General features: G+C 41.5%; 1 protein-coding gene across 1 annotated transcript in view; it reads left to right on the forward strand.

The window, feature by feature from the left end:
• Positions 1 to 21,540, forward strand: part of CHSY3 (chondroitin sulfate synthase 3) — a 172,707-nt gene extending 151,167 nt beyond the window's left edge. Inside the window, exon 3 of the mRNA XM_075740190.1 lies at positions 18,780 to 21,540. Within this exon, the coding sequence (XP_075596305.1) occupies positions 18,780 to 20,345 (1,566 nt within the window). The 3' untranslated portion in view covers positions 20,346 to 21,540. The remainder of the gene's footprint in view (positions 1 to 18,779) is intronic.
• The last annotated feature ends 2,456 nt before the right edge of the window (positions 21,541 to 23,996 follow it).

Raw genomic sequence — 23,996 nt, forward strand, 5'->3', positions numbered from 1 at the left:
CGTGGGCATCTACATGACGTACCTTTACAACCAGCTTCTCTAGCTGGGCAGCAATATCTTGCCACAATGGGGCAGCCCAGATGGGTTTGCCTCTGCGTTGCCAGTTGCTCCGCTTCCACTGCTGTAACCACCCCCACAGGGCATTGGCCACCATCCAGGAGTCGGTATAGAGGACAGTGTTGGCCACTTTTTTCTTTCAGCAATATCTAAGGCCAGCTGGATGGCTTTCACCTCTGCAAACTGGCTCGATTCACCTTCTCCTTCAGCAGCTTCTGCAACTCGCCGTGTAGGACTCCATACAGCGGCCTTCCACCTTCGATGCTTTCCCATGATGCGACAGGACCCATCAGTGAAGAGGGCATATGGTTTCTCATCCTCTGTTAGTTTATTATACGGTGGGGCTTCTTCAGCACGTGTCACCTCCTCCTCTGGCGACATTCCAAAACCTTTCCCTTCTGGCCAGTCTGTGATCACTTCCAGAATCCCTGGATGACTGGGGCTTCCTATTCGAGCCCGTTGTGTGATCAGTGCAACCCACTTACTTCATGTAACATCGGTTGCGTGATGTGTAGAAGGAACCCTCTCTTTGAACATCCAGCCCAGCACTGGCAGTCGGTGTGCCAAGAGGAGCTGTGCTTCAGTGCCAATCACCTCTGAAGCAGCTCGAACCCCTTCGTAGGCTGCCAATATCTCCTTTTCCGTTGGAGTGTAGCGGGCCTCGGATCCTCTGTATCCCCAACTCCAAACACCCAGGGGTCGACCTCGAGTCTCCCCTGGTGCTTTCTGCCAGAGACTCCAGGTAGGGCCATTCTCCCCAGCTGCGGTGTACAGCACATTTTTTACATCTGGTCCTGCCCGGACTGGTCCAAGAGCTATGGCATGAACTATTTCTTGTTTAATTTGTTCAAAAGCTTGTCGTTGCTCAGGGCCCCATTTGAAATCATTCTTCTTCCGGGTTACATGGTAGAGAGGGCTTACTGTCAGACTGTAATTCGGAATGTGCATTCTCCAGAAAACCACAACGCCTAGGAAGGCCTGTGTCTCCTTTTTGTTGGTTGGTGGGGACATGGCTGCTATTTTGTTGATAATATCCATAGGGATTTGATGCCGCCCATCATGCCACCTTATTCCTAAAAATTGGATTTCCTGCGCAGGCCCCTTCACCTTCCTTCGGTTTATGGCAAAGCCAGCCTGCAGCAAGATTTGGATTATTTTCTTCCCTTTCTCAGAAACTTCCTCTGCTGAGTTGCTCCATACAATGATGTCATCAATGTATTGCAGGTGCTCTGGAGCTTCACCCTTTTCCAGTGCAGTCTGGATCAGTCCATGGCAAATGGTGGGGCTGTGTTTCCACCCCTGGGGCAGTCAATTCCAGGTGTACTGGACGCCCCTCCAAGTGAAGGCAAACTGTGGCCCGCACTCTGCTGCCAAAGGGATCGAGAAAAATGCATTAGTGATATCAATTGTGGCATACCATTTCGCTGCCTTTGACTCCAGTTCATATTGAAGTTCCAGCATATCTGGCACAGCAGCACTCATCGGCGGTGTGACTTCATTCCGGCCACGATAGTCAGCCTCCACTCTCCATTGGACTTCTGCACTGGCCATATGGGACTGTTAAAGGGTGAGCGGGTTCTGCTGATCACTCCCTCCAGTTGATGAATTAGCTTGTGGATGGGAACCAGGGAGTCTCTGTTGGTGCGGTATTGCCGCCGGTGCACAGTTGTAGTAGCAATCGGCACCTGTTGCTCTTCAACCTTCAGCAACCCCACAACAGAAGGGTCCTCCGAGAGACCGGGCAAACTAGACAATGGTTCAATTTCCTCCGCTTCCAAGGCGGCTATTCCAAAAGCCCACCTGTAACCTTCTGGGTCTTTGAAATACCCTTTCCGGAGGTAGTCTATGCCCAGCATGCATGGAGCCTCCGGCCCAGTCACAATGGGGTGCTTTTGCCACTCATTCCCAGTTAGACTTACTTCAGCCTCCAACAGAGTCAACTGTTGGGATCCCCCCGTCACACCAGAAATAGATATCGGTTCCACCCCTTCATAGTTCGATGGCATTAGGGTACACTATGCACCCGTGTCCACTAGGGCCTTGCACTCTTGTGGGTTCGATGTGCCAGACCATCGGATCCACACAGTCCAATAAACCCTATTGTCCCTTTCCTCCACCTGGCTGGAGGCAGGGCCCCTCTAATCCTGCTCGTCATAGTCACTACTCACCTCTTGCAGAAAGGACTTAGAAGTCCCTTCAAGAGGATCAGAAGTGTGATCTGGCCTTTCACTTGGTCTGGGGGGCTGCCCGGTGGAAACTGGTGCAGCATTCTTTCTGGAAGAGTCCCTTTTTACAGCTGTCTTGCCTTGTAGCTCATGTACGCGTGCCCGCAGGGTTGAGGTGGGCTTCCCATCCCATTTCCTCATGTCTTCTCCATGGTCACACAGGTAAAACCACAGGATACCTCGTGGTGTGTATGCTCCATATCCCCTCTCTGGAGCAGAAAAACGCTTACTCCTATCAGCTGAGATGCGGGTCTGTGCAGGTGGGGAGTAAGATATATCCTCTTTGAGTTGCCGGACGTCCTGAGACAGTTTCTCCACAGCCGAGACTAGGGAGGAAGAAAGGCTCTCTTCATACTGCCGGAGTCGGCCAGCCACTTCGTCCACCGTGGGTGCCTCTTCACTCTTCCAGTCAATTACTGCCAGTGAGTTGGCGTACGATGATGGTGCACTTCACACAAATTTTCGCCACATGGGTCGGGTACACTGGACTTCATTGGGGTCTGTGGGCAACTGTGCATTGTAATCATAATAATCATCATAATAAACCATCTCCCACACACCTAATTCCCTCAGATATTGAATACCTCTCTCCATAGCAGTCCACTTGCCTGGCCGACATACGACATCTTCGCTGAAAGGATACCTTTCCCTCACACTTGACAGGAGTTGCCTCCAGAGGCTGAAGGCCTGCACCTTCTTCCCAATTGCCTTGTCAATGCCCCCTTCCCTAGACAAGGATCCTAGCTGCTTGGCCTCCCTGCCCTCCAGTTCCAGGCTACTGGCCCCATTATCCCAGCAGCGGAGCAGCCAGGTAATAATATGCTCCCCTGGAAGGCGGCTGAAATCTTTCCGCATATCTCGCAGCTCACTCAGGGACAGGGATCGAGTAATCACTTCTGGTTCTGGCTCTTCTTCTTGTTCTCGTGATGGCCCCAGTTCATCATCATCTTTCACTAAGCGAACTGATTTCCTTGTGTATTTCTTTTTGTGTATAGGGGCGACTGATACTGGTATGGGTTGATCTTTTGGCTCGACTACAGTGCCTATTGCAGGGGGTTGGGTAGCTGCAGTGCCTGTTGCGGGGGTTTGGGTAGCTGCAGTGCCTGCTGGGGGGGCCTGGGCAGCTGCAGTGCCTGCTGGGGGGGCCTGGGCAGCTGCAGTGCCTGTGGGTCTGCTCTCTCCCTCTGGATGGTGCTGTCTACTATCAAGCAGTGTTTGATAGATTGTGGCCAGGGCCCAGCACAGCACAGTAAGTTGTGTCTCCTTAGAATCCCCACAGCATTTTCCTTTCAAATATTCTACCATTTTATCAGGGTCTTGCAATTGTTCAGGAGTGAAGCTCCAAACCATTGGGGGTGAAAAGGTCTCTAGATACCCGCCCATACTCTCCCACATGCCATGCCAGCCCTGACCATTCAGTCTTGGGGAAGATCCCTGGGTGGTACTCGTGAAACAATTTTTGCTAACCCTGAACAGGAGTGGGAAAACATTCAGGAGACCTAGCAATAGGAATATACTGGCCTGAACATTCCAAGGGTATTCAAAATTATCAAAAATTGTCGTGACCAACCAAAAAGGAAAAGGGGAGGTGAAAGAGTGGGAGAAGGTATCCCCCCCTGTCTTCCCCATAGATCGTGTGCAATTATTAATCAATTCTGAAAGTATTTGAATTGACTGAGGTACGGGTCTGACCGAAATGCTACATACACATACCAGCTCAGACTCATGACTGTCAGTGATATCTTATCATAAGTCATTATCACACAATACAACAACATGAGAACACGAACCCCTCTCCCTGAGGTGATAAACAGCGCCGCAGGGAGTACACAGAGTAAACACAGGTTTATGAACCAGAGCCATGTAACCAAACAGAACATCATTATGACCAGTGACTGTTTCAATAACATCATAAATGCTTATAACAACTTTGTTTTAACACACTTGGGTCAGACTTGTCATTATCACAACCCCTCAAGCCCCACGTTGGGCGCCAAAAAGGACTGACGTGGTTTAGGCCCAGCCGGCAGCTGAGCGCCACGTGGCTGCTCACTCACTCCTTCCCCAGCCTTGAGGGTTGGGATAAGGGCAGTTTACTGGGACAACAAGGGAGAGGGAAAACAATCAACAACAGTGCTGATAAAAAATATTAACAGTGGGTGATAATAGAGAACAATTTACCAAACCAATGACTGACCAACCGACCGACCAGACACTCAGCCCGTCCCGGAACCACACTCAGCCCGTCCCAGAACCATGCCGAAAACTGCGCTGCCCCTCCCCTACTTGACTAGCCCCCCTTTTATGGTGAGCATGATGTCACATGGCATGGAATAGCCCCCGGCCGGCTTGGGTCACCTGTCCTGGCTCCTTGTAAAATTAATTCTATCCTTGCCAGAACCAGGACAATCGAGTATTCAGTATTAAGCTGAGTATTCTTATTTGCCATTTATCTGGTAGATGTGTGTATAGACTTGTTCACAAAAAAAGCAATATCTTACTCTTCACAGTATTTTATACAGCACTCTGCATGGCATCAACTACTGCATGCTACTAAACTATCAGTTTAATTTGCATGGAAGTTCAGCTGATGAAATTGCCATTGATATAATTTTGTTTAACTGGCCGTGTACAATACTTTTTGTTGAGACTATGTATTTTATCTTCAGGAAGTTGTGGTTCTTAGAAATTATAATGGCTTTTTCTCAGTGTTTTTTCCAACATTTGAATTGTTGAATTACTTCAAAAGTAAGGAAACTTATGACTGAATCAGTTAAGGAAGACCTTTCAAGCTCCAGCAGAGCAATGTAAGATGTCTATTTGCTGTAGTGGATAGGAGGTTAAGTAAAGTACAGGCATGTAGATTCTTCAGTTAGATTTATTTGCCAAGGGAAGTCATAAATACCAGGGAACTCTTTGTGTCAGACTGTTGTAGTTTGCAGAGATGCTCATCTTCCAGTAAGGAGGATTGTGCCTTGCAAAATACCACTACTGTATAAGGATTTTTCATGAGAAAGGAGCCTCATGCTCTTTATAGCTAGTGGTGCTACTGGGACAGGGCATGCGGAGGGCTGCTTTCTCTTGCTATATAAAATTGTTCTCTCCCACTATATTAAGATTACCCACACAGAGTACTTAAGCGTAAAGGCTATAGTAACATTAAATTTTTATATTGCAACATAAAGTTGAGGCACAGCAGAAAATCTCCCCTTTCTTCATTCAGCAGTAGAGATTTCATGCATTGCGTGTGGCAGGGTCGTGAGTGGAGGGAGTTACTTTCCCATGTCAGGCGATGAGACAGGAGTGCAGATCACATGCTGAGCCTCTGTCCTTGTGTCAGCTTGTATGATAGGAGTGAGGTCACGGCATGAAGTACAGCCAGGCATCATGGCCTCAGGCCTGTGACAGGATGTTAATTCCGTGGCCTGGTTAGCTAGCATGAAACGGGGCTGGATGGACAAAGGCTCTCAAACACATCATACAAGAAGAATGGTCTCTACAAGTGAAGAACAGAAAGGATGCATTACAGCTATTTTTTTTAGGAATAGCTCTAGCCGAGTATCTGAGAAATACTGTCGTGTGCACCTTCATACAATCATAGAACTACTCCCTGGTGTAACACTGTGGAGAGCTTCTGCCTTCTTACTGTGCTGAGTACATCCATGCTAAATAATGTTGAGCATGCTAACCGTCAAGATTTGGATGGTTTCTTTGGAAGTCTGGTTTTGGGTTTTTTTCATGGGAAGGAGTGCTGTTGGGATGACCTGAATATAAATATATGAGCACTGCTGGGAACATAAGAATGGAAAGGTCAATATGGAATCATTGTAGATTGTAGACAGCAATTATAGGCAAGCGTGTACTAGTTGCTTGATGCACAAGGGTCCAGAGGACATCCACACCATATGTCACAACCCACAAAATGTTCCCTAATTCTCTGTAATAAAACACAGGATCAGAAAATCAAAAGCTTGAAAAACCCAACTTGTCATGAAAAATAATGGATTTGCACATGACCTTTGTCTGTGTAACAAAAGGGACATTTTTCAGTAAAAATTCCTTCTGGGGTAATCCTGTAAAGTGGGATATGTTGCTAGTCTAAATGTGATATTGCCCATATAGCACAAAAAAAAATAATATCAGGTTTCTAATTTCTATGTAATTTGTGTATGTGGAATCAACTTTTGTGCTATTAATGCACTTACAAGAATAATTACAGTGTTCACAGCTTTGATCAGATACACAGATGCACAACGCCATGTTTTAGTAAAATTTTAACAAATATACCAGCTCATTTCACAAGACACACTGAAATGATTCAGAAAAGATAATCAGTCACAAATCACCATTTCATCTTTTTTCTGTAATCTGAAGGATGGAATTTGATCTGACTAAACATGTGACCTTTAAAGATTTTTCACATTTTTTTTCTGATGAAGTGTTGGAGACTAATAATTTAACAGATTGTAATGGTTTTGTCCGTGTATGGCCAAATCTGTCACCTAATGAGAAAGGGACAAGTTAAGATCAAGAAGTAAAAATACTTACACGCTTCAAAATACATGTATTATGTAATACAGTTAATTTTAACTTTTACTTATTTTAATAAATAATTCTGTAGTCACAATAAAAAATAATTATTATTATTTTGACTAACAGGAAAACTTGTTTTTTAATTTTATGATACAGTGATGGTTGTAAAATACTTTCAGAAATGGTCTACTCTTAAGGGTAAGACATTGGAAAAGTAGCTTTCCTCTTCTTTTGCTCCTTGAGGTAAATGATTGAGCATTTTTCTCAAATGCATAAAAAAAGTTATGTTTTGGAGGTAGAAATATTTTTAAATGCTCCGATGAAATATTGTGTTTGAACCTTCAGGAAGTTTTAGTGACTTACACTGAAGATGTATTTTTCTTTTCCTGTACGTGATTATGGATTGCTTTTGTGATTAGATTTTACAATGCTTTTTTTTTATTTTAAAAAAGCATTAATTCTGTGAATAATAATGCAAATACATAAAAAAGCTACAAGTACTTCTTGTAGAATGTAGTTGATATAGATTATAGATAACTAGTAGACCATCATAATGAAATTAAATGTGCTATTTTAATGATGAAATATTTTAAGGACTTGATACAAATGCTGAAAGAGTTAATTTTTATTGCTTCTAAAATGCTGAATGAAAGTTATGAAATATATTTTAAAATTTGTGAAATACCACTGATTAATGAATTCTGCATCTGTCTTATACTGTGTATCTAAAAAAGAAGTAATTGAAATCTAGGTCTTAATATTTGGAATGAAAATCAATTTTCTTCACCTTGATCACAGCAAATTATTTAAGGGCTCAGCATGAGAGCATTTTACTCTGCTACTTGTTGATCCTAGAACAATCATCCTAACATTTACAGTCTGAAGATAGAATTTCAGTACATAAAGAATTCTGTTTTCTGAATTATTTGTGTAGATACTGCTGTAGAATGTTACACAGCTTCACATTCTCTGAGCAGCATACAAACCTATTCAGAGCACATCTTGTTTTTAGGAAAACTCCAACCTAAAAAAATTGATTGGGAATATATGCTACTGTCAGCAAGCTCAGACAAGAAAAAAAGATAGTCAAAGACACCACCTTTAACACAGTTTTTCCAGATTGGAATTTTTTTTCAGAGCTCACTAGCAAGTAGTGAACATCTTTCAGCTCTCCTTTCTCCCAGAGGTGGAACAGTTTACTTGGAAACCAAGGCAGCAATTTCTTAAATCTTCAAATGGGGTACTGGCTATCAAATGCTAGGCATCTTTGTCTACTGCAGGAATAAAATCCCCATTTCTGGGAGAGCTTCCAGACAAAGTACCTGAGGAACAGCCACCGCCAGTGAGCAAGGGGCAGAGCCCCAGGGAAGGGTGGTTGTACAGGGAGCTGCAGCAGCCTTTGCTTTGCACTGTGGCAGCAACCTGGGTGAGATCCAGTTTGGCAGTACGACCCTGAGGGCGTGGGAGGGGCCCCTTCACCTGATGAAGGGGGTGGGGAGCCTGATAGCAGTTCTATCATTTCGAAAAGTTTTAAGCACAAACCTGTTGCCAAAGGAAGTGCACATGTCCTACCAAGATCTTCAAAAGGGTGTAAAGTACGTGTATGCTTAGGGCTGTTGCCTGGCTGAAAGAGTAGGCAATGCTGCTGTGATAAATCAGCTTCAGTAATGAGGCAAATGAATGGCAAAACTGCAGATGAATTTGCCTGCTGGACTGCAAATTGTTGTGGTTTAGACCCAGCCAGCAGCTCGCTCACCCCTCCCCCAGCGTGATGGGGTGGAGAAGTATAAGAAAAGGCTTGGGTCGAGATAAGGGCAGGGAGAGATCACTCACTAATTATCATCACGAGCAAAACAGGCTGAACTTAGAGAGGAAATTCATCTAATTTATTACTAGGCAAAACAGAGTAGAGGAATGAGAAATAAAATCAAATCTTAAAACACTTCCCCCCACCCTTCTTATCTTCCTGGGCTCAACTTCACTCCTGGCTTCAACCTCCACCCACCCCCCCCCAGCGGCACAGGGGGATGGGGAATGGGGGTTACAGTCAGTTCATCACATGGTGTTTCTGCTGCTTCTTCATCCTCAGGGGGAGGACTTCTCTCATCGTTCCCCCTCCAACATGGAGTCCCTCTCATGGGCTACAGTTCTTCACAAACTTCTCCAACGTGACTCCTTCCCACGGGCTACAGTTCTTCACGAACTGCTCCAGCGAGGGCCACTTCCACGGCGTGCAGACTTTCAGGACCAGACTGCTCCAGTGTGGGGTCCCCCATGGGGTCACAAGTCCTGCCAGCAAACCTGCTCTGGCATGGGCTCCTCTCTCCACAGGTCCACAGGTCCTGCCAGGAGCTGGCTCCAGCATGGGCTTCCCACAGGGCCACAGCCTCCTTCAGGTGCCTCCACCTGCTCCGGCGTGGGGTCCTCCATGGGCTGCAGGTGGAATCTCTACACCCCCTCATCCTTCCTCCATGGGCTGCAGGGGGACAGCCTGCTTCACCATGGCCTTCACCACGGGCTGCAGGGAGATCTTTGCTCCGGCGCCTGGAGCACCTCCTGCCCCTCCTTCTGCACTGACCTTGGTGTTTCTTACATCTTCTCACTCCTCTCTCCAGCTGCAAAAGCTCTGTCTAACTGTTTTTTCCCTTCTTAAATATGTTATCACAGAGGCGCTGATGGGCTCGGCCTTGGCCAGCGGCGGGTCCGTCTTGGAGCCGGGTGGCATTGGCTCTATCAGACACAGGGGAAGCTTCTAGCAGCTTCTCACAGAAGGCACCCCTGTAGCCCCCCCCCCACTACCAAAACCTTGCCACGCAAACTCGACACACAAATATATTCAGTTAGTGCTGAGGAGGGCATGTTCAACTCCCGAGACTCATGTTGTAAGTATGTGGCTGGTCCCAGTGCACTTGCCAGTGTCCCTGTGTAACTCCATGAGAATATGGATGTGCTTTCCTCTCCTGAGCTCTCTTGATGGTCTGAGGGTAGAGGAGCAACCACAGGTCCTGAAGATCACTGAATTACACAAAGCTGAAGCTATGATAGGAAAATCAGTTATACCTTTTCTGTGATCACTTCTCCTTTTTCATCCAGAATAGGGATGAGTCAGAGCAGCAGCATCAAAACCCCTGAGCCAGCCTTTAGCCTTTCACATGCTGATGGAAGGAAGATTGGCAGTGAGTGGGGGGATGTTCTGTTCTGTCTGAGTGGGGCGATTGTCACTGTTGCACTGTTAACAATTTGTTAATCCTTCACCCCTTCCCCATTACCTGTGGTGCTTCTACTCTGAAGGGTGGTTTGTGCCAAAGAAGGGGGTTAGTGACACCAGGCAAACCAAACCTGAGCAAGCTGAAAGGGTGACAGCCTAGTTTCCTTAAACCTGTTGACTTCTGAAATGCAGCGTTTTCCACAATTGTACCACTTAGGTAATGCAGAGGTTAATTTAAAACATTTAGTTGTTTTCTTGCATGTATGCTGCTGTACTTGCATGTCAGTGCTGTTTAATTTGTCTATTTATAGGCTAAATTTAAAAAAGTTCAAGTATTTACCATTCTTTTTCTAACATGCTTTTTTTGCCTGTACAGATTTGTTGGAATTTATTACATTGTCTGCTTGGTGAAGTGCTATTATTATTGGTGCTATAAACAGGAGGGTAGCTAGATTCATACACAAAACAGCATGACTTTATACATCCTTCTTGTATTGTCTTTCTACATTGCAGGAAAACTTCGGGATTTACAGTGGGGGTTTTGTAGTTTAAAGGTAGGAAGAGATGAGATGCCAAAAAAGTCTACTAATAGTAACAGAGCAGCACTGTTTCATGAGTGCTTTGTCTTAGCTTTTCTTGATATCATTTGGCTTACAGTGTGCTGAGCTAATTTCAGTCCAATGGCTTGATTAATGTGAAAAAGAAGGTGGTGGGGAAATGGTCCAAAAGGGCTTGCTATTAACCTTTATTTATTAATGTCATTAAGGTGAGGGCCAGCAGAAGAGCTATAAATAATTAATGCACAGTTATACTTTTAAAAACTCAAAAAAAATAGCTCTTTTTTATTTTGATCACTACATTTCCTACCTAGGTAATCTGCAAATAGTAAGTTATATCCCTTTCTATGGAGTGAACAGTCCTGATGCTGAAGAAACTATTAATTGAATTTGTGGTATGCACTTGGAATTTTCTTCTTACTAACCCCTGCATACTAGAGCTAGAATCAATACATCAAGTTTTGTTCATCCTGGGGACGATGTCAGCAGGAAGATTGTTCATTCTGGTGCTTAAGTTATTTAATGTGTCTGTTAATGATGTGTGAAACAGGATAGTATTCAGCGCTTTCTTCTGTGGTTGTGTTGGCTCAAACTTATTTCTCTAGGAAGAATTAGCAGATACACTTTTCAATATGCAGCAAGATGTAATCCTTGTATATATGGCATTTTACTATCACTCATACATTATAATTACACTCCAGTTTTCCCTGTTGTTTCTGGTGCCTCATATGCTAAAGTGATGGGCATAATGTAAAGATAGCAGCAATTTTTAATCCCTTACAATACTTTGAATAATTAAATATGAATCCTTGTTCTAGTTTTGTGGCAAAATGCTTCACAACATTATTACTCAGATGCATCATAAACTACCAACAAATGGTTGTGTTATAAAGCCATTACATTACTAGTCATTTTTTTTACAGATACAAAGCTGCTTTGCTAGGCGTTACAGTAAGTGGAAACATAAGGAACCACTGTTGGCTGAGGACTGTGAAAAGAGGGTATTAGGTATTTTCCATGTAATGTCTGTTTGTAGGAAGGTTGGCTGCTCCTAATTAATAATATGTAATTAATTTTTAGTAAAAACTAAACACTGTATCATTAGGAAAAATTGAATGGATCTCTCAAGTCATCGATTTCCCTACTCACAAGCAATCCACTTTTATTTTTAACCTGATTAAATTGTATGCGTTACTTGTATGGAAAATCTGATCTAAACCTTTCTTTTTCTGACAGGTAGAAATTTTTCTTTAATTTTCTGCCCATGTAAACCTAAGGCTAGTTTGCTTTCATTATCTCTCTCTTATTTACTTAATGTATTTAGAGACAATATGATTCTTATCCTTCATTTTGCAAGGTTAAACAAGCCAAATAACATTAACCTCTTCTCATAGGATAGTTTCACATCCTGGCAAATCTCTTTTCCATTGATTTGGTCCCACACATTTGATAAAGATGCAGGTTCAGAATTGTGTGAAATTGTCTGCTGTGTCTTTCAGAAATATTCTGACTTGTGCAGCACAATATCTTGTTTTCTTTTCTGTGGAGGATTCACACTGATGCTTCATAATCTCTCCATGTCACCTTACTGTCTCCTAATATTCTTATGTTCTCCTTACTTGTCAGTTATTTCCAGTTCAAAAAGTCAACTTTCCTAAGATACTTAGTCCCCTACTTCTTAAAACCACAGGTGTAGGTTTACGTATGTCGTTGTAACAACTGAATTTCTGCACTGTTGCTTCTCCAGGTTCTCTGTGGGTTGACTTATTCTCTTGTCTCTTCATGATGTCTCGACTTTGTGTCATGAGCAACATCCCAGATTTTCTGCCAGTGTCATTAGGTATGATATTGTTCCTCAGATGCTTCTGTAATGACTTCCCTCCAAACTGACAGTTCCTCATTTAAACACAGCTGGTTATTGCTTCTGTTACCCAGTTCATATGCAATTCATAATTACAGTCTTAATCCTTATCTTCACCAAGCTGGCAGTTTTTCTTGCTAGGTGCCCCCCAAAGCCGCTCTACCACTGCCCTCCTCAGCTGAACAGGGGAGAGAAAATATAACAAAAGGCTCGTGGGTGGAGATAAGGGCAGGGAGAGATCACTCACCAATTGCTGTCGCAGGCAAAACAGACTCAACTTGGGGAAATGAGTTTATTACCAATTAAATCAGAGTAGGATAATGAGAAATAAACCCAAATCTTAAAAACACCTCCCCTCAGTCCTCCCTTCTTCTTGGGCTCAACTTCACTCCTGGTTTCTCTCCCTCTTCCCCCCAGGAGCACAAGGGGATGGGGAATGGGGGTTCTGGTCAGTTCATCACACGTTGTCTCTGCTGCTCCTTTCTCCTTAGGGGGAGGACTTCTCACACTCTGCCCCTGCTCCAGCCTGGGGTCCCTCCCACGTGACACAGTCCTCCACTTTATAACAGGGTGCAGACCTTCAGGACCAGACTGCTCCAGCGTGGGTCCCACACGGGGTCACAGGTCCTGCCAGCAAACCTGCTCCAGCGTGGGCTCCTCTCTCCATGGGACCACAGGTCCTGCCAGGAGCCTGCTCCAGTGTGGGCTTCCCACAGAGTCACAGCCTTCTTTGGGCATCTACCTGCTTTGGTGTGGGGTCTTCCATAGGCTGCGGGTGGAATATCTACTCCTCATCATCCTCCATGAGCTGCAGGGGAATATCTGCTCCGATGCCTGGAGCACCTCCTGCCCCTCCTTCTGCACTGACCTTGGTGTCTGCAGAGTTGTTTCTCTCACATCTTCTCAGTCCTCTGTCTGCAATTCCTGCTTTTTTTTTTTTTTTTTTTTTTTTTTTTTTTTTTTTTTTGCATTGGCTCTATTGGACATGGGGGAAGCATCTAGCAGCTTCTCACAGAAGCCACCCCTGTAGCCCCCCACTACCAAAACCTGGCCACGCCAACCCAATGCAGCACCATACCAAATTACTTGCTGAAATCTGTGTTATCGTCCAGAAATTTATGATCATCCATAGCTTAGTGTTGCTTTTCATTAAAGTAGACATTACTGAGAACATCCTAATGTGCCTGTAGTAACCTGAATTTTTTAAATTTTTTTTAGCTCGTCCTTTGACTAAGGTACTCAGCTTGCTGCTGTTCAGCCAAGCAGTATCATCTCAAACACAGTAGATTTTACATGTATTCTTCGTAAGGATGAAATGCCCCCTGAAGTCACTGGAAATAGTGAATAAATCCTCATCTTTAGGAGAGCTAAACTCTAAAGAGCACAGTGAAGGAAAAACAGGAATAGTTCCTGTTCATCTTATTTCTAAATTTATTAAAAGTCCAGTTTAGATAAAATGGTCAACAGTTTAGTATTACTGTGGATTTAGGAAGAGCTACAATGGATGGAGGAATAAGAAGTTCCAAGTCTTCTCCGTTAAATGGAAAAAATTGTACTTAAACAATGCTCAGAGAAAAATTGTCTTAATTTGAAAAGCACCATTTGCATTCAATCTTTTAATGTGTGATAGGCATGCAATAATAAAGTAGGTTGGTTTGGGCTTTTGTGTATGTGGAATAAGAACTTTCATTTTTTATTACATCAGTAAATCACAGAGATTACAATGATTTCGGAGCTTGCAATGCAAATTACATTGTGCTTACGTATTAGCTATTGTATTTTTCTGCCACTATAATAAAGCATTGCCTTTGTTCTAATTCGTTTCTGCTCATTTTTTTATTCCTGCTTGCAGTTCAGAGTTCCTCAGAGCATGATTAGATTATTCACATTTCTTGCCAACACCTAGTTTCAGCTGGCATGAAAAGACTTCCCAACTCTTGCATTAGTTGTGCTGTAAGAATTGTTCAGAAGACGATAAACTCTTCAGGAAAGTCGCAAAAGTCATGCAATATGAAAAAAAAGTTGTGCCTCGATGTATTATATGGAATTGAAGACAACTTCTCCCATTTACTGCTTTCAGTAACGTAAAGTGGTTGTATCATGTAAGACTAAATGTTCATTTGACAAAGTATCCTCTTTCTTCAGTAACCAGTAGAAGAAGTCAAGGCTAGGGTGTAAGACAATAAAGAAATATTGCAATACAGCCTTAGCCGGGGCTCCAGCAGTCTGCACTACAGCAGTGTTGTGGAGAAAGAGTACCTCTGTGTTTAACACAGCAATGATGGAAGACTCCCACTAAGCTGTTGGCTCACTCTTTGAAGCCATGCCAAATTTTACATCAGCAGCTTGCTGTGCCATTAAATTCTGTGGTTGAGCTATGTATTTCCTTTTCTGTTTTTGAATCTTGAGAGCATCGCTGTATGTGTCATAGTCCTTTATGTGAGAAAAGACGGTGACTATTCCTATCCATTTCCCTTATGGTGCTACTGACTTTATAGATCTCGGGGTTAGCCCTCTTTAGATTACTCCCTTTCATTCTAGTCTTCTGTTCCTCTAATGATCCACATGTGTGATCATCTGGTGGCCTTGGTTAGTACCTTTCTACTTATATGTTATCCATGTCAGATGGGACATCACACTATTGACAAGGTACCTGCCCACAGCCTTCAAGATTAAGGTGCCCTATGGACACAACTATGTAATGGTGTTTCTGATTCACTCTAGACTTGCTGCATGCTATTTGCTATTTGCTTTTCCTTTCATTGCTACTGAACATCGATGTGACATTTGCATAGAATTGCCTACTGTGTAACTAGGTTCTCTTTCCAGAGTACTGACAGCTTGCACACAGTCCAACATTCTTCAGGTATGATTAGGATTGCCTTCTTCACATATGCTTTGCATTTATCTACACAGGATTTAATCTGCCATGGTATTACCTAGCTATTCAAAATCATGAGAACTTTTGCAGGCAGGTTTACTTTACCATGCTGAATATTTTTAATTTAGATTCAGTAAATGTCACCACCTCCCAAATCACCTCCTTGTCCAGATCACTTATGACTGCATTGACCAGTTCAGGCCCTTGCACAGATCCATTCTCTAGGAAACTTAATCATCTTTCCCTTTGCCTCCTAGGCTTGACCACCTTGCTTAAAAATTTCAGAGCAAAGTTAGGATCATATTGAATTGCTTTCATCTATATGTTAATAATTTGAGTTGTAAAAGTAATTTTTATCTTGCAATATTGAAAACAAATTTCTGTGTGGCATCAAGATTAAAACCTGCTATCTTCAGGAAGAGTTTATGATTTCAGTGTCATGTTTGTTCTGAACCATTTTCTCTGTATTGAGATCTATTAAAAGTGTTCAGTAACATAGTTTAAAATGGATTAGTACAGTTTTGTGTATGTATGATAATATTGTATTACTGAGTTGATTCAATTTTTTTTTCACTGCTGCTGTTAATCTGTTGTTGATTATCAAAAGCAAAATCATTAGTATAAAGGAGTACATCCTCTCGCTATGATCTCAGTGGCGCATATCTAACAAACCAAGGCATCTGAAGTTGGAATGTAATAAAAATGCAGTATTTATGTTAATAGAATATTCCTGTTAAATGGGTGGTGCCAGTGAATCTGCTGTGAAGCTGAGCTTGTAGTAAGTCAAGGGTTACAGAAGAACTTGCACAATAGAAGGACAGCATTTAGTTTTACAGTGATAGTTTGACATCTGTTAAAAATCTTTTGGATAAAATACAGTATACTACTTTAAATGAAACTTACTGTGAAAATTCAAGTACCATAAGTTAAATATGTAAAGGTAGTTAATGTTTTGGGGGTTTTTTTCAGTTACACTCCAATACTGTTCTTCTTTGTGGGTGAAGAAAGACTCAAGTGATTCTTTATGATGAGAGGATTTAGGAAATAGTGGAGTGTCAGGGTTTGTGGGCAAGGATGCTGAGACTATTCAGCAACCAAACATCCTTCCCTTCTTTCTTTTGTTTTCAACATTTTACATTTTCTTTTTCTTTATTTTCTTATGAAGGGATTTTAATGTGAAATTCTAAATGTGAAAAATCATGTATTCAACTTTTTCCAGAAAAGTGGAGAATACAAAAGCACAGTCACCTTGCAGTAGACAGCTTTAAATAAAAGGTCTACTGGAGAGATGGAAATCTAGCCTGATCAGCTGATCTTTTTTCATTATTCGAAAGGTAAATGGTAGAGGGAGAAGGAAAAATTATTCTTTCAAAAAGCAAATATCCTCATCCACCCCTTTCCTAGGCACTGTTCACTGGGATTTAATCCCTAATCTCTAATCTGTGTCCTGCCAGTGTCCTCAAGGAAGCCATATTTCAATTTTGTTAGCACTGCCGGTTAAACGCTGACTCAGTACCAATGGTGTTGGTTCCTGTTCTTTGTGATAGCAAGGAAATCACCCAAACACTCATGTCCCTGGTTCATCTCATCTCATCTCATCTCATCTCATCTCATCTCATCTCATCTCATCTCATCTCATCTCATCTCATCTCATCTCATCTCATCTCATATGTGACAAGCAAAATATGCACATCCCAAGACAGAAAAAAATGTGCTCTGAGAGCTTTAGGTAGGAGTTCTGTGAATAAGGAGTATTTGAGTAATTTTCTAAGTATGTGTGTTTTTTCACGCTCACTCTTGCTTTAATATAACAGACATATCTGTTTTATTAAAGGCAAATTTTAGATAGCTTAAGGTAGTTCTCAGAATTAGGCTGTTGCTTTTCTCCATGTTATATGACTACAGCCTCAAAAATGCTGACCTGATTAATAGTATTGGCTATGTTTTCTCAGGCAGAATCATTTAGGGTCTGAATGGGATGGGAAGGAGATTCTAGAAATTTTGTATTAACATTCCGGTTTTCTAAATATGAAAATGTGTATTTCTTGTACATGCTAATGGATTTTAAATAATTGTCATGCTTCTTAGATTTGTTAGGAGTTATTTTACATTTATTGCCCTATGCTTAATATTACTTCTAGTAGTAAAACCTCTGTTATAGAAGGAATTGCAGTAAAATGAGCTAAAGGGTTTGAGTCTGAGACAGTGTCATGCGACCTCATGTCTCTTGATTTCATCAGTGCATAAAAGATAAACTTCAATACCCATCTCAAAATCTGATTATAGCTCAAGCTTACAACACTTCTTTGAACAACATTTTCTATCTAATTAGCACATTTTCCTTATGTATTAATTACAGACCAGTCTGTTTGCAGATGAAAAAGAGCAGCCTCTTCTCATTTATCTGCTAGGCATGAGAAATAATTCTGTTTCTCTGGAGTTAGTAGGTGTTAGCTTAGCAAAGAGCAGTGGGTCTTAAATGTTTTTATGATGTTAAAATTTTACTCCTCCATATCACTTTCTCTTTAAAAATAAATATTCATCACATTCAATTAATAATGAGCTAAGTTTTCTTTTTGGGACGAAACTGAGTAAGAAAAAGTTTTATGATTTGCTGATAGTTCAGCTGTTAGCACAGAAAAGTATAAAGGCCAGATACTTTAAATCCTAGACCTGTGCTTCAGCCATAAAAATCTATTTCTTCACTGTTTAGCACATATTACAATTACTAATTTGACAGAAGTAGAATGTCTTTTCTTGCTACAGAAATATATTGGAAATTTCTCAGGGTGAGTTATACTAGCATGATCTATAGTGTAACTGATGTACTCTATTACATGTATCTCTGCCAACACACATATTCCAACAGCTATAATTCAGTCATTGAATTCTTTGTCTGCATGGAAGAAAAAAAAAGTTGTGTTGAAATGAAGTCTATTCAATTTTTGAATGTTAAGTAGCACTATCTATTTGCATACGTCTGTAGGAAATGCAAGCAGCTTGGTGCTCAACAGGCATAAATACAAGGTTTTCTTAAACAACATCATCAGTGTGGCTAATCTTTCAGTAGGGATCTGTGCTAATAAGGGTTTCCATGTAGGTGAAGACTGGGTGTTTCATGCATAGCAGCATTCAGCCTACACCAAGGAACTCAGAAATATTACCTTTGGTTAAGTGTTTCATTTAGTTTTGTAGTTAGATGAAGAAAAGATAAACCCAAGGTATCTGCCCTTCTGTTTAATTAGAGGACAGTATTTGCTTACTGTGGGGACTAGTGAAACTGAGACCAAAACAACATAAATAATTCCTACTGAACACTTTAACATTCTCTGCCTAAAAATAGCCGTGATCTATAAGAATTAGTAATGATCAACAATACCAATGAGGGTCCTTTTGTGGGTAGAAGTGCTTCCACTTACTGTCTTTTTTTTTTTTCTTTTTCTCTATCTCTTTCTAGATGCAGCAATTATTCCATGAAAACTATGAACACAACCGCAAGGGTTACATTCAAGATCTTCACAACAGCAAGATTCACACAGCCATAACACTTCATCCAAACAAAAGACCAGCCTACCAATACAGGCTACACAATTACATACTGAGTCGCAAAATTTCCGAACTGCGCTATAAAACCATCCAGCTGCATAGGGAAAGTGCCCTGATGAGCAAGCTCAGTAACAGTGAAGTAAGTAAGGAAGATCAGCAACTGGGAGTGATGCCATCTTTCAACCATTTCCAACCACATGAAAGGGATGAAGTCATTGAGTGGGAGTTCCTAACAGGAAAATTTCTTTACTCGATGATGGAGAACCAGCCACCCCGGCAGAGCCTGAGCAACGTCCTGCGAGCTGCACTGGATGACACTGTGATGCAAGTCATGGAAATGATAAATGAGAACTCTAGATCTAGAGGAAGGCTTATTGATTTCAAGGAAATACAGTATGGCTACCGCAGGGTGGACCCTCTGCATGGAGTGGAGTACATCCTGGATTTACTGCTTTTGTACAAAAGGCACAAAGGAAGAAAAGTCACGGTTCCAGTGAGACGCCATGCTTACCTTCAGCAATTGTTTAGCAGACCTTTCTTCAAAGAAGCAGAGGAGCTGGATGTAAGAAGCCTGCTAGAGGATGCCAACACCGACATTCAATCTTTCTCTTTTCTTTCAAATTCTTTGAAGATTTTTTCCTCATCATTCCAAGGCACCAAAGACATTGGGGGACACAGTGACAAGAAAATACATATTCTTGTCCCTCTCACAGGAAGATTTGACATTTTCTCGAGATTTATGGATAACTTTGAGAAGACTTGTTTGATTCCCAGGCAGAATGTGAAGTTGGCAATAATTCTCTTCAGTTCCGAGTCAGGCCAAGACTCCAGCAAACACATAGAGCTAATAAAAGAATACAGCATTAAGTATCCTAAGGCAGATATGACCGTGATTCCGATGGCAGGAAAATTTTCTAGAGGTTTAGGTCTTGAAATGGCCTCGTCTCGATTTGACAATGGCACTTTGCTGCTGTTCTGTGATGTTGATCTGGTATTCACATCAGACTTCCTCCAGCGATGCAGAGATAACACTATTCAGGGAGAACAGGTTTACTACCCTATCATCTTTAGCCAATATGATCCAAGTGTAATATATGGAGGCAACCCTCCAGCTGACAGTACTTTTGTTTTCACGAAAAGAACTGGATTTTGGAGGGAGTATGGATTTGGAATTACCTGTATTTACAAAAGTGATCTACTCACTGCTGGTGGATTTGATACCTCAATTCAAGGCTGGGGACTTGAGGATGTAGACCTCTTTACTAAAGTGATAACATCTGGCTTGAAGGCTTTCAGAAGTCAAGAGGTAGGAGTCGTCCATATTTTTCATCCAGTTCAGTGTGACCCCAATTTAGATCCAAAACAATATAAAATGTGCTTAGGGTCCAAAGCCAGTACATATGCCTCTACCATGCAGCTCGCTGAACTCTGGCTACAGAAACATTTGGGTGTCAGGTACAATCGAACTCTCTCCTGACATCTCAGCCCATTTGGCCTTTTGAGGGGAGTTTACCTCATTATTATTATTTTTATTTGATTTTGCTGTCATAGTTTTAAACTCCCTCCTTGTTGTCTTCCAAAGACTGTTGACCTCAAACAGGATGAGTCTCCTGTTCACTGATGTTTCTTATACCTACTGAACTGTTGAGGTGAATTCCTTCGTATTTCCTTTATTTGAAATTCAGTCAAGTCATGGCAATCATATGATCCCATGGAGCACATCCATCACAAGAGACTGCATCAGAAGAATGTTCTCTTTCAGCTTTGGGATGCAGTATCATCTTTGTTGCATTTCACAGATCTGATGTGATACAAGTATTTACTGGTGAAGGTACCACAAAAGTGCTTTATGCTTCTTCTGGGGATGGAACTCTATAAGATAAACTTGAGTTTTATAATTTATATGAGGACTTATATGTATAAACGCTACTTTTCTTCATCTTTAGAATTTTTAAAGTAAATGAGTAACTATGATTGTACCTTTATTTTAAAAAAAAAAAAAACCAAAAAAACCCCCCAAAAACCCCTGAAAAGCTGAGGAGCTACTTGCAAATACGACTGGTACTGGCTACCAAGGTCCTTAAATGTCTTATTATAATAACAAACTCCTCATTGTTGTTCACTCTAAGTGTAATCGAACTTTATTTTCACAAGGAACAGGATTTAATCAAATGCTCATGTACACTTTAGAAGATTAGTGAACCAACATCCTTCATTTGCAGGCAAGAAGAAACTATGACTTAGCATGATTATTTATGATAAAGTGCAGGCATTCAGTATTCTTTGTTTGAAACACATAGTATAAGTTGCTGTTTGTCTTTTTAAAATGAGTGTCTGATACATAATTTTCTTTTACATTCCTTTCATAGAGCTGCACTTGATACAGAGTATATATATATATATATATATTTTTTTTTTTTTTTTTACATTTTCCATGAATATTGGTACTCAGTAGCAATTTGATGTTGTAGAATAATTATTTAAGTTTCAACAATTACTATTGCTGGTCAAAGTTCCTTGCCAATATATTTATATTAGTGGAGTTGTAAGACTGTGTTAAGATTTATCTCTCCGAAAAGCCTGAAGTTGTCATATTGTGGATTCACACAGTAAAGTATTTAAAATGATACCAACATAAAAAATAAAAAAACAATTCTTGTATTTTAGAGAAATGTTTATATAGGGTTATATATATGTGTGTGTGTGCGTGTGTGTATACCCCTATATATATATATAGATAGGTAGCTATAGAGAGAAAGTAATTTCAAAATATGTTCCTTTTTTCAGTTCAGGCAGCGATTTGTGACAATCGTTGTTATTTTTGCCACATGCTTGGAACATTTCATATTATACTGTGGTAAAAGCTCAAAGCCATCCAAGAAACCATCTGAATTCAGCAAACTTAAATGAATATAGTGGGTACATCTAATAACCTTAGCACCCTTGATTTCAAACTATATTTTAAATAGAGCTGGGCAAAAAAAAGTAAGCAATTATTGAATTTAAGTTTTCAGATGTTTAAATACACATTCAACTGAAACTGACTCTTTCTGTGTTTCCTGTCAAAACCAACTAAGAGATTGGAATTCACTGACACATCTATTTGTATGAAGATACCCTGATAAATTTCCTAAGGGTGTGTAGGTCAGTTAATGCCTCTTATCTGTGGTTCTCTGTTCTGGATTTACCATGCAAGGAAAAAGGCATCCCTGAAAAGCAGTGAGGAAACTCAGAATTAAAGGGCTGGCCATAGATTTTTGAATGCTTTAAAAAAGGCCATCCCCATTGCCTTGGAGTAGGTAGCAGTTGTGGGAGATGAGAACAGATGGAAGGTAATTCATGCTCGTCTGCCCTCCCCAAGGATAGCTCCTGGCTTGTTCCTCTTCTGGAGGCTCTTGCCTTCCTAGCCTGATATGGTTAGCTCAAATGTCTGGAGAAAGTAAAATTCAGTATTACTTATGAAATAATTCTTGGAAACCACTCTTTAAATTGAGTGCAAAGGTGATGCTTTGTTCAATTAGATAGCCAAGAACAAGGAACATACAATTTATTTGATCAATCTTGACTAACTGATGCAACTCAGATTGTAAATATCAAAAACTGAATGCTTGTTGATAAATGTTTGTGATGATTTCATGAACATGGAAAAAAAAAAAAAAAGATTTACAAAGACATCTAAGGAAGTCATTGTCTGCTGGGCTGTATTCCAGTGCTTATTTTAATTACTTAACCTAGTGGCCAGGAAGTATTTGCTCAGCTTAAAGTAAAATAGTAGATTAGAACAAGAAATGAAACCAATCATTCAATGGGGATAAAGATGTATACAGAGGGCTTGCAGGATCAGGTCCTACATGATATAAGCGAAATGCTAGTATTTACCAGTACAAATATTTATTTAGTGTCTGACTGATTCATTTGTTTATATGATGAATTACTTTGTTAAAAACCTGACTATAAATGTTTATTATGAAATACTGCATTGTCTTTTGAAATAACTATCCTGAGATAACTTGACAACCTTGTGTTAGTTTGTGTAAGGAATAATATGCCTTCTAAGGAGATCATATTAAAAAAAAAAAGCACAAAAGTGTTCGAGTTATGTTATGGATATATAGATTAAGATGGGAATGTCTGTGCTAGTCAGCTGTATGCTTTTGTCTAGTCTGAATCATAACCTTGATTGTGAAATGAAACTTCTATGCGTATGATGTCCCTTTGTAAATGTGTAACTAATACCCAGTTTTTCCAAGACCTCCTTACCCTGGGAATAGTTTCCCTGGTTTCATTGCTGGGAAGTTGCGAACTGCCCTCTCTTTGGCTTTTCAGACACTGCCTTTCTTAAAAAAAAAATACCCCCACACAGAAACCTCTGAAATCTCCATGCCACCCCATCCTGACATGTTTTCCCATTCACAGTGCTTAATTTAACAGAGCGTTCGCATCTTCTGGATGAAGGAAAGATAGCAGGTTGGGCTTCCTAAGACTGCCTGAGTATACCCTGCATCAGGGTACTGGTTCTCAAGCTGGAGACAGGCAGAGGGCCGGGGGGTTGGGGATGGGGGGTGACGGTCGGCACCTTCTGCCCAGGTCACCTCCTTGCTGCCACCAGTGCTGCCAGATGCCTCTCCTTGGAGCTGTGAACAGGCAGTGCAAGCCAGAGCAGGAGAAGAGCCACGCTTGCTGCCACCAGCTGCTTTTAGGAAGCAGAAGGGCCATTTTAATCAGGGCTTGGGAGGATGCTGAACTGAGGTTTCATTGGGTTGGGGCAGCAGGGTATTTTTTGCAGATCCTGTGTCTCCCTGTCGCCAAATGGAAAGGGAGTCTGGTCCCACAACTCCTCCCTGTTTCCTCTCAGGGGCATTGTGAGGGAAAGGGCAAAACCAGCAGTCCTTCCGCTCAGCGGGGCTAGTGGCCCTGGTCCACGTGCTTGGAGTCCTCCGCTATCATGGGATATGTGGGGGAAAAAAGTGCCAGATGGCGTTCCCAAAATGCAGTACAGAGAGAGACACCTCCTGCACTCACCGAAGACCAGAAGGATGAGCACAAAAGTGCCTTTTGGAGCCTTTGTACCAGTGTGTGCTTAACAGTGCCGCAAGACTCTTGCAAAAATTATAATGCTGGTAAAATG

Source organism: Balearica regulorum, chromosome Z (assembly GCF_011004875.1).
Source record: "Balearica regulorum gibbericeps isolate bBalReg1 chromosome Z, bBalReg1.pri, whole genome shotgun sequence".
Classification (NCBI taxonomy): domain Eukaryota; kingdom Metazoa; phylum Chordata; class Aves; order Gruiformes; family Gruidae; genus Balearica; species Balearica regulorum.